This window comes from Bacillus rossius, assembly GCF_032445375.1.
Source record: "Bacillus rossius redtenbacheri isolate Brsri chromosome 9 unlocalized genomic scaffold, Brsri_v3 Brsri_v3_scf9_2, whole genome shotgun sequence".
Taxonomy (NCBI): Eukaryota; Metazoa; Arthropoda; class Insecta; order Phasmatodea; family Bacillidae; genus Bacillus; species Bacillus rossius.
The window spans coordinates 19,693,067-19,711,116 of NW_026962013.1; the positions used below are offsets into that span (position 1 = coordinate 19,693,067).

General features: G+C 40.0%; 1 protein-coding gene and 1 long non-coding RNA gene across 2 annotated transcripts in view; one reads left to right on the forward strand and one right to left on the reverse strand.

The window, feature by feature from the left end:
• The first annotated feature begins 789 nt into the window (after positions 1–789).
• On the forward strand, positions 790–8,813 carry LOC134542755 (uncharacterized). The gene is made up of 2 exons (XR_010076849.1): positions 790–1,405; positions 6,858–8,813. It is a non-coding gene; the product is annotated as an uncharacterized LOC134542755 (long non-coding RNA).
• A 588-nt stretch (positions 8,814–9,401) lies between these two features.
• LOC134543278 (uncharacterized) overlaps positions 9,402–18,050 on the reverse strand; it is an 88,295-nt gene continuing 79,646 nt past the window's right edge. The window contains exons 20-25 of the mRNA XM_063388188.1: positions 16,994–17,126; positions 15,520–15,682; positions 13,203–13,411; positions 11,629–11,834; positions 11,044–11,101; positions 9,402–10,599 (exon numbers count right to left, since the gene is read on the reverse strand). Of these exons, the coding sequence (XP_063244258.1) occupies positions 10,472–10,599; positions 11,044–11,101; positions 11,629–11,834; positions 13,203–13,411; positions 15,520–15,682; positions 16,994–17,126 (897 nt within the window). The 3' untranslated portion in view covers positions 9,402–10,471. The remainder of the gene's footprint in view (positions 10,600–11,043; positions 11,102–11,628; positions 11,835–13,202; positions 13,412–15,519; positions 15,683–16,993; positions 17,127–18,050) is intronic.

An 18,050-nucleotide genomic window follows, 5' to 3' on the forward strand; every position in this document is an offset into this window, starting at 1 on the left:
AATTCCCAAGGCCACTCAGTGATAGATAACGGCGCCGAGGAAGAACGATGGGGTGAGGGGGACGCCCCGTGTAATTTGGCGTGGAGCGTGGCATGTCTTACGTCAGTGGATGGCGCGTGATCCGGCGCGTGACGCCAGTGGCTGTGCAGAGTGCCAGCTAACTCCTAATCTGGTATCGTAGTCTGGTCTTTCGCGTTCGAATCAATATGTGTGTATATGTATGTATATGTATAAGTGTGTAGCTATATATAGTGTGTGATCTTATGCAGTTAAGTGGCTATAATTCCGTTATTCTCTCAGCCTTTCTTTACTTTATTTAAATCCTGGAAGGGAGGAGTCCAGTTCCTACTGACCTTCCCTCTGGCTATGTCCCTGCTTGGCTCCCAGTAAATTTTAATCACTAACAAGCCAATAATCTCCCCTTAATTAAATGGTTTTTGACGGATTGATAAGTTTGTTTTGACAGTTTCACTGAATTTCAACAGATTATTGCGACGAATCTAGACCCTTACCTGTGACTCTAAACCAGGACCCTTCATGGAGAAAGCCGGCTTGCATTGAAATACGCCAAGGATTTTGGCCCATTGTCCAACCTTGCTCCATGCTCGTGCCGTCTTTTGTCCTATGCAAGAGATTATAACGTTATTTTATGTGTGTTCCCTACTACAAACGACCAGCTGAATTTATTGCTTTTCTTATCCCTCTGCGCGCAGCTATATAGCAGGCCGTGCGAGGAAAAGTATTTGCGCATAAAAAAATAGAATGTTTTGAAAACAAGCTCCGTGCGTCACTCGTCACGCGAGCTCGCCGTTTGAAACCCAACGCCAGTCGCCTATCGCGTATTCTCTTCCGCTGAGGTGTATCGGTGTTGCGAAAAACTGAATACACACCTCGGCCGCGCTTCCACACAAAGACTCATTGGTTCGTTCCCCTACGGCGATAAAAAAAAAAAGAGAACAGCGTGTTGAGTCTACGCAGCGACGAACTCGCCTTCAGTTGACTCTGCGAACTCGTCCGAGGAGACATGAGTGTGTTCTACCGGCTATTCGCTCGATCGTTCGCGACGTCCAGTGTCCGAATTGCGAGTACGTGACGAAAACCGGGTTTGTGAACACGCAAACGCCACGTTATGGTCGCGGAAGAGAATTTATTGACTGAAATAAAAACTCGTATTGTGTGCTAAGCCTAACATGTGATTAATTTTTTTTTCTACTTTCGCCTACTGGTCGTTAGTTTTGAAGTAAGAATGAATATCGAGACCCGTGTATTCGGTTCTCGCCCTCCGTTGATTCAGACTTTTTAATCAGACTTTGTTTTGGCAGTGTTTCGAATATTTTTTTTCTAATAGAAGGAGGCAGGTCATTTGAAGTAAGAAGAACCTGCAAAGAAGCCAAGAACAAATCGGGTAAGTCCTCAGTGACTAAAATAATAAGATATGTATTAATGAGATCACAGAAGTAAATTGATTTCGATGTTGATTTTTTGAAAAACCCTAGTAGTCTACATTGTTTTATCTTGCACAATTTGTAATACGCAGCCGAAAAGAAAACAATTCTTTAGCATTTTTTTTAAGTTTTACTTCTTTAAGCACGTTATAGAAAATTATGGGAGTGAAATTTTACGATGCGCGCGCAACATACAAATAAATTTTCACAGGAAGATGGCGGACCTACATGTATGAACACACACACACCTATATGTATATACAAACCCACACACATACACACACTTTAATAAAAATTAGGGTACATACCAAATGTATTTATGTGCCAAATGAAACTTTATGATAGTCATAGTTAAAAGTAAGTAGTGTAGAAAAGTATGTCCGGGGACAGGCGTCAGGCACTGGTGTATGGTGGCGGCTTCTGCCTTGGAATCTACATCTCCGATGACGTCACAGCGGCCATCTTGGATTACCATGACCTTGACATTGACCCCGTCAGCCATATTAGATCCGCCATATTGGATCCGCCATCTTTAAATAGAGCGCCCCACTCACTCATGATGAAATTTTCGTCACAACCGACATATTGATTTTTTTCTGTTCTGCTGGAGGTCGTCATCTTAGATACCGTCGACTTTGTTTTTGCTGTTTGTTCCTAGAGAGCGCCAAAGTCGCTCTGTCTCATCACATAAGGTTGATGTTCCATTACTTACCAGAGCTATTATGGTTCTTATCGACATATTAAATTTAATATTTATATGCAAAATACATTGGAAGTGCTGTGATTCGAACCTTTATCCGCACGGCCATCGATACAGTTACCAGACTGAGAATTAAATAAGGTATATATAAAAATAACATGCATATTCGGAATTGTAATTTTTTTTAAATTTGAAGTAATAATAGCATCACCTGTTCGAGACAGAACCACCATTTAGTATTAAGACATAACTGTTTCAATTATTGTTATGGGCACCATCTTGAAAATCTTTATTTAATTTCCAGTTTTAATGATAAAAATTCTATAATTAAAAAATAATTAATGAAGTTTAATAAAATATTACTTAATATTACTTAAAAGCCATCGTTGCACATATCGTTACGGTCGCCATCTTGGATTGTATAAATGTTCATGTTTCATAACGCCCGCCATCTTGGTTGATTATTTTGTCTTTGTTACACTTTTCGTTACGCCCGCCATATTTGATTCTATAAATGTTTCACTTTTCGTTACGGCCGCCATCTTGGAAAACCGTAATCTTTGAGCTAGAAATTTGGAAAAAATTTCAAAAATTATATAAAAATGTAATTAAAATATAATAAAATACTATTTAAAAATGCACTAAGGTCTTGATGTCCTCGGTTTGAACCCGGTAAGAGCAAAACTAATAAAAATTGTCGATAGATCCATTTTCCACAGAAGCCGCTCTAAGACTGACCTCCCACCACCAAAACCAAGGCATATATCAGCTGGTGTGATGTCATGACGCCATCTTGTTTACATCTGCTGGAGACCACCATCTTGTTTTTGGCTTCTAGAGTGCACTACCTTCATATTAGTTAAAATTTAACCTGCTAGAGTGCAGCAATCATTTATTATTACTGTGGCACCCGCCATCTTGACATTTCGGTGCCATCTTGGAAATTCGTAATTATTTAGCTATAAATTCGGGAAAAATTCCAAAATTCATTAAATAAATTTGCAAATATTATACTTATTGATTTGATCCTGTTCTTGGTTCGATCCCTGGTCGATACAAAAAAAAATAATTTAATATAAAAATAATAACTTCAATATATCATTACCAAAGTCCTAAAATAGGCTTATAATCCTCTACTACCAGCCTTCAGTAAGTTGTTATGACTGCCATCTTGAAAATTTGTATTTATTGACCTAGAAATATGTTTATTTAATCAGAGTTTTACTTTGAACAGCGTTTAGGAACGAGCGTTGAATTTCCGTTTCACAAATAAGTGCTTTGTCTGTCCAATACATGTTAAAAGTTGCGATTTGTTATGTGACATAAACGGTGATGACATACAATGTTTTTATAATATCAAAATTAGTTTGCCAGAGGTTTTTACTATTAAATTTTTTTTATCCAGAGTTACTAATCCGAGGAGTAAAATAATTTTCCCGAAGTTCGGGGATGGTCTCTATCCCGACTCTTATCCCGAGTTTCGGTAATCCCGTCCACCTCTCTCTCTCCCTCTCTCTCTCTACTATATATATAGGTAGTATGTGTGTATAAATATATATATAAATTACGTGAGTTCGCCATCTTTTCGAGGTTTCTGAGACTTCTGCGCAGGTGCATCGTTACGCATTTCCGTTCCATTCACGAAATTACTTCAACCAGATGCTATATACCGAAAACTAAGATGTTTTGCACATCAGATTTACTCCTACCAAATGCCGTATACCGAGAGCTTAGATTTTTACACATAAAAAATAGACCTACGAATGACCAATTTCAAAAATATCTTTAAACGGTATTGTTATGAATTAAATTATGCACTTGACAATTTAGTGTGTCTCTTGTTCAGTAAAAAAATGTTTGGAATTTATCACACACCCTACATTCCTTTCAATGGTATGATATCAGCAATACATTGAAATTGCGCGAACGAAGCCGCGGGTTATTGGCTAGTTGAAAATATTTCTAAATGTAATGTCTGTCGCGTCCGCCAATCATGTCGCGCTGACGTCACTAATGAGTGACCGTTGTTGGTTAGAAAAATATTCGTGTCCTTTGCATTGCGCTCTTCGCTCAATTGTGATACCAGCAACAACCATCCCGTACGAAAGCTGTTAAAGATTCATTTTTTTTTAATTTTTCTAAAAAGAATATGTGTCTCGCCATGCTTATGTCGTAATTTTTTTTTTTGTAAAGTCTGTGAGAACGCTCACTGGATGAGTTAGGTCAGCGCTACATTGAATTGTTGTACTCCTTCGTAGGCAATGCCTGCAATCGATACCGTTATCAGTGTAGCCTCAAGTCTAGAGTTACTCACTTCCGCTGAAGGAAAATGCGATTCCCCTTTATCTTGATTACTCTAGTATCCTTTCGTTAATTACATTACAGGAGAAAAAAATATTTACATACACATACACGATCATAGTAGTTATTCGTGGCATACAGACAACCAAAATCTTGATTTAATACACTTTTTTGGGCATAGTGTAGTTCCGGGATGCGTATTTCCAAACCCTAGATTGACTCGCGTGCTGGCTCTTGAAGCATGCTGGGATTGGTCGCGGCACTAACGGGAGAGGAGGAAGCTATGACGGACTAACGGTTGTTTTGTTATTGGAGGGGGAAGGAGAAAAAGATATCATTATGACGTGACTAAGGAAGACAAAGCTGAAGTTATCATGGAAAGAAAAAATCAAGTTAACATATAGGCGAGGGCAAGCATGTGTAGTGCTGCAGATTCTGAAATAGACATAGAAAAAAATATTTCAGAAGACTGAAGGTAAAATTCTGATTGATAACAATGGAATTAACAGTGACGGTTTTAGTGCTATTTACAAGACTGAGGTAACTAAATACAACTGAGAGTTGGAGTGAGAAAAGCGATTATTGGGTGAAGAGTTTCTCAGACGTTAATAAAACAGATTGTACTTAAAACAAATTAAAAAATTATTAATTATATTATGCGACATTTTAAAATTTTTGGAACGATGTTTTGAAACTGTAAGATTATTTTAATGTATTTTTTATGCTGATATCAAATATGATTTTACTTTTCCTGTACAACGTAAGGTTTTTATACAATTCAATTTTGAGTTTTTTAAGGGGCAGTAAGATACCCCTGGCCTGAACAAGTGTTTTCGTATGCTAAATTGCGCATAAATTCTTTAGTACTTTGTTTATAATGACGATTGTGGCACATAATTTAGATAATAATGTAAATGAATTATTAAAACTGAAACCACGAAAAAATATTACGTTGCAAGAAATAAAATTGCCGAAAGTTAAAATTAAGTTGGTTTTCACCAATTTTCTCTCTTGTAACGTAATATTTTGATTGGTTTCACTTATAATAATTCATTTACATTACGTATAGTTTAAATTATTTGATACAATCTTAATTATAAACGAAGTATTAAATAAGTTATACGCTATTTAGCCTCCCAAAACGCTTGTTCAGGCCAGGGGTAGATAAATCCCCTTAAGTAAATGAAAATTTGGGAGAGTGAATAATTTATTTGAGTTTCATTTTAAAATCGTGGATTTTATAACCCAGTATGAAATTGCAATGCACTTGCATTACAGTGGACAATGGTATAAATATTATACTCACTTAAAAATTCTATGACTGTTACGAAAACACAACGGTATCTGACAATTAAATTCATTGTCTTCGCTGATTTCACTTCAAGGTCTGTCTGACGTGGATTGAAACTTCTCCGCCTTGATTGTCTTCCTTCAGCAGTGCCATCTCTTTTAAGAATGAAGCAGTAGTCCGCTATCATCTTTTGCACTGTGTTTGTGGTGTGACATGCATGTATAAACACATAATTATTGTCTTTAAATGATATCAATGTGAATAATTTCATGTGGAAATGTTGAATCATTCTCAAAAAGAAAATATTTACATAAGTGTCTCTACAAGCGCATTTACGCTTCATTAGACGTCAGCAGTAAATCTCACGATAAACTGCATGTAGACAGACACAAACTTACAGCTTCTTTCGGCAATTGCGCAGATTCAGTGGTTTATAAGAGATGGTTTATTAGAAAAAATGATAAATCATAGTATTTTTTTATTTTGATGTTTAACATTTTAGCTTTCGGTATACAGCATTTGGTAGGAGTAATTTCGTGAATGGAACGGAAGTTGCATAGAACGGAAATGTATAACCATGACGGTGCTATCTCTAGCGAATGGCGCTTACTAAAGTTCACAAAGTCAAAGGTAAACTTTATAGTATTAAATGTTTAATAAATTTTAACAAATGAGCAGGATTTTAATAAAATTCCGTGTCAAAAATCTGGTCCAGAGCCTTGGGTTTAGTATTTTAAGTCTTTTTGTTTTTTATCGGAGCCGTTTCATTATATAGTTTAAAATTTCGGTCTGCAAATTGAATGATTCGATAGTCAATTTAGCTGCTCCGGCAGCGAATTCCAGCAACGGGTATTGAAACTACGTGCGATTCGCGTCCAGAAATGTAGTTGAAAACTTAATTTGCGTATATTTATCACACTCGGCATTATTTTAAAGAATTATAAATTAAATTTCGTGTCCAATGTCATAGTTTCGTATGTACTGAAATGCTCGCTCACAATTTTTTTTTTATTTCGTTCAAAACAACAATGTAAACCAAAACCTGACTTAAAAGTATCTGAAGCAGCTATTTGTAGCCTTAAATATTTTTGGTGTACTTTTTTTCTTGTACATGTTCCAGAGAACAGAGGATGGAAAACAATCCAGTTTGGCGCATGCTGCCGAAGGCGTGCATTGCCAGCGGGAAGAGCTCTCCCATCTGCAGTTTGGCCACAGCGTCGAGCGAGCCGAAAACAACTCTACGGACATTCCTCGCCCCCTTGGGAAAGCCTCCGGTTGCCGCCAAACAACGCGGAGATGTCGTTCGCTGCAGCGTCGAGGATCAAACTCTCCCGATCATCCGCGAGGCTGAGGAACCCAACAAAGGAAGACTGGAAGAGTTCTTGCTCACGGATTTGCGAGCGTTTAAAGCCAAGGACTGGAAGGATTTCGCCTGGTTACTGGACGTGCAAGAAGAATCTCGTGCGGTGCTACCGCTGGCCTCGACTCGGCCCCCGTCGATGGATAGACGAAGAGAGCCTTTCCCTTCGTCGGTAACGCCATTCCCGAAGACGCCGCTACAACCGCCAACCAACACATCGTCACCTCCGCGAAGAACAACTCCCCCGCCCTCGTCTACATCACCTGCAACGCTCTTATCAACGCCGACTCCAATACCTTCACCACCACCACCCCCAATACTCTCGCCACTATCTCCATCACCATCGTCTCCGCATTCACCACAACTAACACAGTCACTTGCACCAGGATTTGTCCAACCCCTTCCAGAATTGTCGTCACCATGGCCTTCACTCCTCCAGTCACCACCACCACCTCCACTGTCCCCATTACCATCGTCTTCGTCACCCCTACCTACCCTTCCTTCACCTTCGCTGGCAACCTCATCCCCACCACCCTCACCACTGCCAGTGCACATAAATCTTCTGTACACAGACTTCTTTAACATTCTGTCTACCATCTCGGAGTACAGGAATCCGCAGTTGGAGGAAGAACTCAGGGTCCTCGGCTCGTTCAAGCATGTTGACTGGTAAACCTTTCAGTAGGGTTAGAGTAAACTAGTAGTGAAATGCTTTCCACGATGACTACTTTTATGTCAGTATGCTTGTGTAACATTGTTTTCTGAGTTACAGTTTTCATTATAATTAATAAATATTTTGTTTACAGTATACCAGTAATTGAAAACATGGTTTAAGTGTGTTAGTTTTGTAAAGCGTACTTTAGTATTCATACTGTAGATCAATTGTGCCAAACAAAATAATAGATTGAGTGTGAACTTTATATCTGTACGATTATTTTTCTAAACACAAGTTTTGTAAATACTCTTCACGTAATATTTTATTCTGAATGTTCAGGTTAGAGTATTGAGTATTTTAATGTAAGTTGACTTCAGACTTTCAATATATCCTAAAAGTTCGAGTAAGTTATTTAGTAGCAAACCATCCAATTTTAATCAAAACGAATGGGTTGGAATCTAAACATAACTGTATATTATGATTAGAATAATTCAGTGATATTTCCCTTCAGGTAGTTGATTTCTTCAGTTAAATGTATTGTGAATTTGAACAATTATGTTTTTTGAGAACTTTGATTACTGATGTTGTTACAAGCGCATAATGAAATTTACTACAATTTTTATGTAAGATAGTTAACAGTGACGAAATAACTCTGGTAGTTGTATTACGTTCAAGTGATTTAATACATGGCATTGTGTACAAGAAACATACCGTGAGCAACTGATCATACGTGTAATAGTTTCGTCAGTTTGTATTAAACTAGTTGAGCTCAGGAAAACCTCAAAACAATTTGAGTCAAGAAACCTGCTTGTTGTACTGAACTGACAGATGTCATACACATAAATTTAGATAATGGAAAAAAAAATCCCAGAAAAATAAGCAGGAATATGCCTTTAATATACGTACTATACTGTACAGTGTTTAAATAAACTTTTCTTTCAGTAGGGTTAGGGTAAACTAGTAGTGAATTGGTTTCTACAATGACTACTTTTATGTCAGTAGGTTTGAATGATATTGTTTTCTGTAACACTTTTCTTAATAATTAATAAAAAAATTGTACAGTATATCAGTATTTAAAACATTTTTAATTATGTTAGTTTTGTAAAGCGTACATTAGTAGTTATACTGTAGTTAGATGATGCCAAACAAAATAATAGATTATTGAGTGTTCACTTTATATCTTCACGATTATTTTTCTAAGCACATTTTTTTTTGTGGGAGGAGAGGGGTTGGCTTGCTACCTCGTAAACAGACAGATTATTAGAGAAGGACAAATCTAACACAATATAAGAAAACTGTGGCAGGACTAAACCATTCCCTATAGTAAGGAACCAACCCAGTATTTGCCTGTATTAATTTCAGGTAAACCATTAAAAACTTAAATCAGGATTGCCGGACCGTTATTCGAACCTGAGGATAGGAGTTCAGTACCTTGCCTTCTGCCCCACCTCATTCCATTATGTGAGGGGTATTTCACCCACAGCTACTTATAAGACCAGCGTGAGTTATCGCTGTAGCCAAAATAAATCATCAGCATTTAATTTCTTTCCTTTAATTTTAGTGCCCTTACTCTTAGGTAGAGGAGAAGTGTTTGTTATGATTTGGAACTTTTTGTACTGTATAAATATGATATGAATGAGAAGACAGTGCAATATTTTTAAAACTATTATTTATTTTACATCATTTACACATTTTAAATACGCTTACAACAATGCCACAGACAATTCTGACTAGCTATGATTCTACAATTATTTATGTAAATAATTTATAATGAAATACATAACAGATTGCACTTAAGTATGACAGCCCTGTTATTATGAAATATTTTAGATTCAAAATGATCGACCAGCTGTTAAATGCATTATATTCAAAAATTTTATTCTTACAGATACCTCTAATTATTGATTTGTAACTCCAAAATTCTAAATTTAATAACTACAAAGATTACACAACTACTTCACTCTTGGTAAGTAACGACACTTACCATAATTTTCGAACACAATTTTGGATTACTAATTAAACCAAATTAGAGTTTTTTTAAATTATGTAACGAAACGCGTGTGAAGAATACAGACACGAATGTAGTTTTGGAGTGGATTAACAGTCATAAGAATCATAAAAATAACTTTTTTTTCATACATTATGATTAGTCATGCTTGAACATATTTTAAGATAATGTTGGTTCCAGGAACTTGTTTTGCTGAAACTTATGCGTGTTAAAAGTTGAAAAAAAATTGTGGTTGCAAATAGGCTGTCAGTGAAATAATCTATGAAATGTATTCTAGCGCGCTGTTGAGAAATTCAGCTTCTTCTGTGTTTTCTTAGCTCGAATTTAATAACAGTGCATTTAACCTGTTCAGCTATGAGGCATACGCTGCATTTGTATACAAAATTTGAGTTACGATTCCAGGCACCCCCCCATCCCTCCCTCAGCCCGATAAACGTTAAGTACATCTACGTTAGAATGAAATTTATAGACAACGCAATTTCTAGCCACAACTTCAAGGCGAATGTTTGTATAAGCTTTGGTCGTTGTTTGTAGGTTCGAGCATTTTTGGTAACTCTAAATGTTATGAGACCCTCAGATATGGTTTCACGGTTGATTCGTCAGGCAGGGGCACGGTGAACATTTTCAACAGCGCGCTTCAGGTACACGAGTGACTGCGAAGTTGGCCCCTGATGGGTGGGGAGTGTGTGGGGGTGTGGAAGGACCCGCCAGCTACTATTGCGGGGGCGGGCACATGCACTCGCCGTCCAGCTTGTCGTCGATCCAGTCCAGGTAGTTGGCGACGCGGGTGTAGATGCCCGGGTAGTTGGGTCGCGCGCAGCCGCGGCCCCACGACACGATACCTGCCACGCAAAAAAATAAAAATAAAACGCTCGCATGTACACACCTGCACACAGATCACGAGCAAGGTGTTGCGGCTCAAATTCTTGCTACACTGTTGTACTATTATTTGGGCAGCTTTCGACCATTTGTCATAAGGGCATTATTAGCGGTCAAGCTTAATAGATATAAGTCCATAGTATATTCTAGCTAATCTGAATGCTTTAAATTGATTTTAGAAAAAAATAATAATTTCCCATTGTCTCGAAAAATTTGTTGTAAATGAGCACTCATTCCACTTGAAAACATAATATGACAAAACAACGCATTCAATATGAGAATTAACATGTGCTTGCAATTACCTTTAAATTAATTACTTTTAAAATAATCTATCAGTATATTAACAGGAGAAATTATAAATAATTAAACACATCTGGAGAGTGCAAACAAAAACAAATGACATTTACCAACAACTTCCAAGCTCCCTTTCTCGCCATCGATGTGAAGAGGACCACCACTGTCACCCTGGAACATAACATTAGGCATTCAGCATTTAATTCCTCGATGGAGTGCATACACATGCTATCAAAATTATTCACATGAAGGTAAAAGAAAATATTCGTGTTAGGGTGTTTCAGACCGGATACTAGATGGGATCCCCAGCAATGGCCGCGGAGACTTGGCTACAGCCTGTCTAGGGAAGACTAGCGGGGGTTGGGTCGAAGCCCGAGGGCTACATAAAGTTGGAGATGATTTATAGATGAGGGGTGGTGAGGAGGGATACAGCTGTAGCACCATATAAAAAGTTAAATGGTAATGACTAGTATGGACATGGATTTAACTTGGAAAGGGCCGTGACCGGACAGAAAAAGCTGTAAACTCTGGAGCACCAGAGCTGGTGGGCTATCCAAGGGCCTGGCTTCTTCGGGTCTACTGTGGCCTGGACTGGGGTGATGTGGTAATGCAACACGGTGATGTGGTACTGCAACACGGTGATGTCACACCGTCCCCAGACGGATCGCACAACTCCAGCGCGGGGTCGAGGCGCTAACCTGGCAGGCGTCCTTCTTGCCCTCGGAGTAGCCGGCGCAGATCATGTTCTGGGTGATGCGGGTCTCGTTGTAGCCGGCCGCCTTGCACTCCTCCTCCGTCATGATGGGCACGGCGACCTTCCGCAGCATACCCGACGTCGGCTTCTTCTCCTCGACGCGGCCCCAGCCCGCCACCACGGCCACGCGCCCCGAGTAGTCCTCCTCGGCTGCGGGTGGCACACGACGACCATGGTGATAATCATGACGATGACGAGCTATTGCAACTGACAACTCATCACGATTATATCTCCAGTACGACGACAACAACTTGAGAGTTCCAGTGATGATGATGAGCTATTGCAACTGACAACTCATCACGGCTATCTCGCCAGGCATGGCAACAACAACTTGAGAGTTCCAGTGATGATGACGAGCTATTGCAACTGACAACTCATCACGATTATATCTCCAGTACGACGACAACAACTTGAGAGTTCCAGTGATGATGATGAGCTATTGCAACTGACAACTCATCACGGCTATCTCGCCAGGCACGGCAACAACAACTTGAGAGTTCCAGTGATGATGACGAGCTATTGCAACTGAAAACTCATCACGGTTATCTCACCAGGCACGGCAACAACAACTTGAGAGTTCCAGTGATGATGACGAGCTATTGCAACTGACAACTCATCACGGTTATCTCACCAGGCACGACGACAACAACTTGAGAGTTACAGCGCAGAGAAAATCCTTAACGAGCAGCCCGCAAACTGTTTGTGGAATGAATAACCAATAATTAGGTCCAAACAAAAATTATAATAAGATTCTTGTTACAGAAGTATAACGTTTTTAATTTTTCTACAATATTACTAATAAAAATAAATTAGAATAATATAAAATGTAAATGTATGTAAATTATATGTATATATGTTGAACATCGGTCTTTGGCCGAGCTGTACGTGGGCAAATAAATAAACAAAATTATTATGATGGTGGTAGTGGTGGTAATGATGGTGATTATGATGATAATGATGAAAATGGTGGTGATGGAGGTGGTAATGTTGGTGGATGTGATGATGACGGTGGTGTTAATGGTCGTTATTATAATGATAATGGTGATGATGAATAGAGACCCGGAAATATATATATATATATATTCTTAGGTGTACAGGTATGGCCAATGAAATTTTTAAGTTCGTGTATTATCAAACATGGTCGAGGTTTTTTTTTAAATATATATATTTTAGAAATGCACATTCAGTTTTCAAAATCAAAGTGTATTACTTTAATCTCTGGCTTGAAACCCAAAGATGATAGTTTCCATAGAGATCATGATAAGCACAGACAGAAAATGGAGCTGTGATGATAAGTAAGTAGGCAGTACTAACTTTGGTCACACGTGGCGAGGTCACAGTTCGGGGCGAGCTACTACAGGATGGGCCAAAATTTTTATTTGTCATTAGTTTCCATTGGTTTTTCACAGACTTAAAGACCGAGGGTGGAAGATTGTTTACGTTCATTTATGATGAATGAAAAGGTCAATCCCTTCGTGACTTGTGGCCCACACAGGATGCGCGGGGGCGGGCACTGACCGTGGTCGGGGATGCAGGCGGTGCGAATGGTGGCGCCCAGCTTCACCGGCGAGTCCAGCTCCAAGACGGCCACGTCGTGGTTGAAGGTGAGCAGCGTGAAGTCCGCGTGCTTGGCGGCGGCGCGCACCTTGCGCTCCACCGTCACCGCCTCCGCCTTGCTGACGCGGTCGTGCTCGCCCAGCGACACCCGCACGTCCTTCATGTTGATGCTGCGGGCAGCAACAAGCTCGTCAGCCCACGTGACCTCTCTCCCTCGGGGTCTCCCGGACCGGTAACACTCGTGGCTTCACCCACATCCGAGGTGCTCCGAGGTCTCATTCGAGCGTTATTTGTAAACCACGGATAAGATAATCGCATATTCAACAACTGGATCTTATTTGGTTTTATTATGCTTATTAATGTGGGCAGTTAATACTGAAAAAGCTGTTCAGTGAACGTTTTACAAATAACTTTTGGAGGAACTGAGGCAACACAAAGAATTAATTCCCGGGTAAGAATCCGAACCCACTGACTTGATGTAGGCTTTTGGACCCTCAGGGAAATATGCATACCGGGTCCATACCGGGTATTTAAATTGTCTTTGAAAGATTTGTGCAATGGGAGTGCATGACTTGATGTAGGATGGTCCAAAAGCCTACATCAAGTCATGCACTCCCATTGAACAAATCTTTCAAAGATAATCCGAACCCAGTACTACTGCAAACACTATTTTGTAGTGAACAGTTGTTTTCATGTCAGTAGACACAAATGTACAAATATCTGTAATTGTACATGAATATTTTTTTTTTCCATTTACGAAGAATATCAACAGTGTACTTGGGCAAACTTCAGGTTGTTCATTGGCTGCTGACTTTGTGAGGCGTAATGAACTGGGTATCTTGTGACTCGATACTTCTCTGATCGAGGGTCTCTAATAGGCCCCATAGTCCTCCAGATTAAAGGTGAACCAGTATCAGAAGCAGCACAAAGGTATGTTTAATCGAATTTTATCACATCACGAAGTGAATCCGTGAGATTTTCCAGTCTCAACTGATCGCCCGGGTTCGAATCCAGACTCTCGTCCACAGTGGCAGCATTACGGTATTCTGGATCCTTTTGTTTTATTTATTTCATTATCTCTACATGAACAAAATTCAGCACTAATGAAGGTTTAAAATTGTGTTATTACACATTATAAAAATAATTTGTTTATTTAACATTGGATATTTTAAACCATTCTAAAATTAAAAACAGTTTAATATATAAAATCAGCTAGTTAAAATAATTTAAAAAAATTACAATCATGCCTACATGATACCGCATATTATGAATTAACTTTAGATATATTGACTGGGTAGGGTGACACCCAATGAGATACCTTTGTTAATGTGGCAGGGTTCCAGCTAACTGTTTAGTATTTTGGAGTAAGGCCTTACCGTGGGACCTTGACACGTTTAATAACCCCTTGAATGTAAGGGGGAACAGAGAGTTCGAAGAGCCTTTGCCAAAAAAACTGACAAGAAAATTAAAAAATGTATTTTTTTTTTAAATTTGTGGTGGAACTTAGATTTCGAATATGGTTTTGCTTATTTTTCATAAGTAAATTTTGATATTCTTAATATTCGAGTCAAGTGTGAGAAACTTTTACATGGCAGGTGCGAATTGAATTGAACTGGTTATTGGGTTACAATTTTTCTCACCAGATATATACTAAACATAACTTTCGAGCTCTAAATGTTCCGCAAGTGATCATAATATTAGTCTATAAACACATACGTGATGTTTTACTTCTATCAAATGACATTAAGTATATATTCGGACAAGAAAACTTGAAACGAAACACAAAATGAAACAGAGCTGTCATGAAATATTTTTCCAGGAACAGCCTTTGACTGTTATTAATGGCCAGAAAATTAAAGAAAAACCATGGCATCTGAGACCAAACCTTAACTCGGCCCCACTGGTACCAGCAAATAGACGAGGAGTTCTATACCAGTTTTGTCGAAGCAGCTATTGGGTGGAGTAGCGTGATGCTTGGTGACGGGAAGCCTACAACTCACGTAGTTTCGGTTCCCTACCATGTTCGTGCAACTTCGGATTTCTCTCAAAAATTGAAATTAAAAAAATCTAAGGGTTAGGTTAGGTTAGGTCAGTCACAACATGCTTGTTTTCATTGGAAACTTCTTATTTAGCAGCTGAAGTGGCGTTAATACCAAAACGCAAAACTTCGGAAATCTTCGGGAATTCTTGCAGGGAACCGAAACTACGTGAGTTGTAGGCTTCCCCTTGGTGGCCGAGGTGCGCGCGGAGGTGGCCGACACGGCGCTCCGGTACTCACTTCTCGACGCAGTGCGCCGCGGTGAGCACGTGCCTCCTGGTGATGAGGCTGCCGGCGCAGTAGAACCTGCCCCGGCGGTACATGGCGACCACCCACGGGAACTCGTTCACCTTCGTCACGTACCCGCCCACGATCCTCTGCTTGCGGTTGGGCACGCCGCACACTGCAACACGGCAGGTCCTCCCTCCTGGTGACGTCCGCCTCGCCAGCCGGGCCGGGAGCAACACGGTCACGTCTTCGGTCATCTCGACCTTTGGGTGCGCAAATGGATCCAGATCTCGGTTCCCGAACTGGTCAACCTAGAGGTACGCCTGGGAAGTTGGAATTAAAGTCACGAGAGATGATGCTCATGTCTGGGAGAGTAGCCGGATCTTGGATTCCAGCAGTACCTGATCTCCTGAGGTAACGCCTGGGAGTTTGGCGGCAAAGACACAAACGACGACTCTCGTGTCTGGAGAGAATTAAGATCTCGGATCCCGATACCTGGTCCTCGAATGCGTACCGGGAATTTGGAGGTGAAGTCACGAGAGATGAATCTAACGTCTGGAGAGGAAATGAGCATTACTTCCAACAACAGCATCGGGTGTAGAACCAGCTCATCTTCCCTCCCACAGAGAGTTGAATCTGCAGGTACTGTCCGAGTGGGGGTGAGATCTATCTACACAGGCAGACTAAGCTGTTTCGGTGATTGGTTGAACGATTTTGGGCATGCGCCTAGAGGCCAGGAGGATATCGGGGTCAACACTTCTCCCTTCCGAAATTCTATAGAAGTACTTTTCGCTTTTTGTTTAGATCGTATGCTTTCGGGGCCAGAGTCGAAACCACTTCTTGGCTTGTGGATCAGAGGCTATGTTCCTGGAAATGATGGTGTGGATGACGTCTCGGCGTGCCATGTTTCAGCCGTCTTCAAGGGCGATCGACGATGGCCCAAGTGTTGGGCACGCCTTCAACTATTCAGACGTGGCCACAACTTAGAAGCCAAGAAGTATTTTGCGACTCTGGCCCCTGAAAGCTTACGGATGTAAATGTGTACTTGGTTCAGCAGTGTATTGTGAGTTCAGTTTGACTGATCGGCAGGGCCGGCGCGTCCATATAGGCGAACTAGGCAACCGCCTAGGGCGCCAAGTAGCGGCGCAGCACGACACATAACAGCTGATATAATCTGTTTTAACGATTATTGAAACTAGATAAAAATTGATTTTTTTGTAACAGTTTGGAATGTTTATATTGAAATAAGTAATTATTTAAAGTCCACGGTGACCTGTTTATGATTTGTAATAAGAAAAAAAGTAAAAAAAAAGCCTACTTACATTTGATTGTTGACAGAAATCTTAGGCTTACGTGATGTATTTTGGGGTTGTCCGGCCGGGGGGGGGGGGAGGAGGGCATTAGGGTTTTTTCGCCTAGGGTGCCAATTTACCTTGCACCGGCCCTGCTGATCGGGCAAGATTAAACGCAAAGCAGCGAGACATACCGCAGTCGCAGGTGTTGTTGGCGGCCGGCAGGGTCGTGGCGGACGCAGCGGTCGTCGGCGGGGCCTGACCTCCGGTGGAGTTGTGGTGGACCTGGACCAGGTTCATCATCGCCCTGCCGTCGCAGCGTCTCGTCTGCGAGATAGAAACACACGCGTCGTTCACTCCGCTGTGTTTAATGTGAAATACGTTTTTTCGAGATAATACTGGGCATTTCTTTTTTTTACGAAAACTGGCGCATATATATATATATATATTTGATGATTCAATCAGGCATAATAATTTTTTTAAACCATGGTAGGCCTATAGTTATCGAATATTCCATAACTTGACTTTAATTTGTTGTATCATGCTTAGTAATGTGCGCGGTTAATACTGGAAAGCTATTCATGGAACGGTTTACAAATAACTTTTATCTATTTGAGGTACTGGGACAACACAAAGCATAAATACCCGGATAAGAATCCGCACCCAGTATTTCTGCGAACACTATTTTGTAGTGATATAGTTGTTTTCATATAATTTAAATTTACAAATATATTTAATTTAAATTTACACGAATATTTATGTTCTATTAAAAATGTATAGTGTATTGGCAATTATAGTGCATGAGTGTGTATGTATCTATATATAATTACACACACACGGACATTTCAACGAATGTTGGCTCTTGAAATAAATTAAGCGCCGTAATATTGTCCCGGAATATTAGATCTTCGTCAAAACTACACGCGTAATTCCGACTTCGAGTTGTGTGTCCCGTGAAAAAGGCACGTATAAGGAATAAGAATGAGTTTACTTTGTAATTAACAAGGTTTTGAAAGTATCTCACTGCTCCACGATACTTCATGTTAAAAGAAAGTAAACTCGGATAAACTCGGATCCTGTATTTTAACGGATGATATCCTTAAAATACCCCAGATCCCTGGATAATCTGAAATCAGTGTTCCCTCGTGATAGTGAGGTGAAACATTTTAAGTCTCCCGCCTACCCAGGCGCACATACGGTGTGCAGAGCTCCGAGAAGAAACATGTGATTTAAAACTTGTTTAAGATGTCA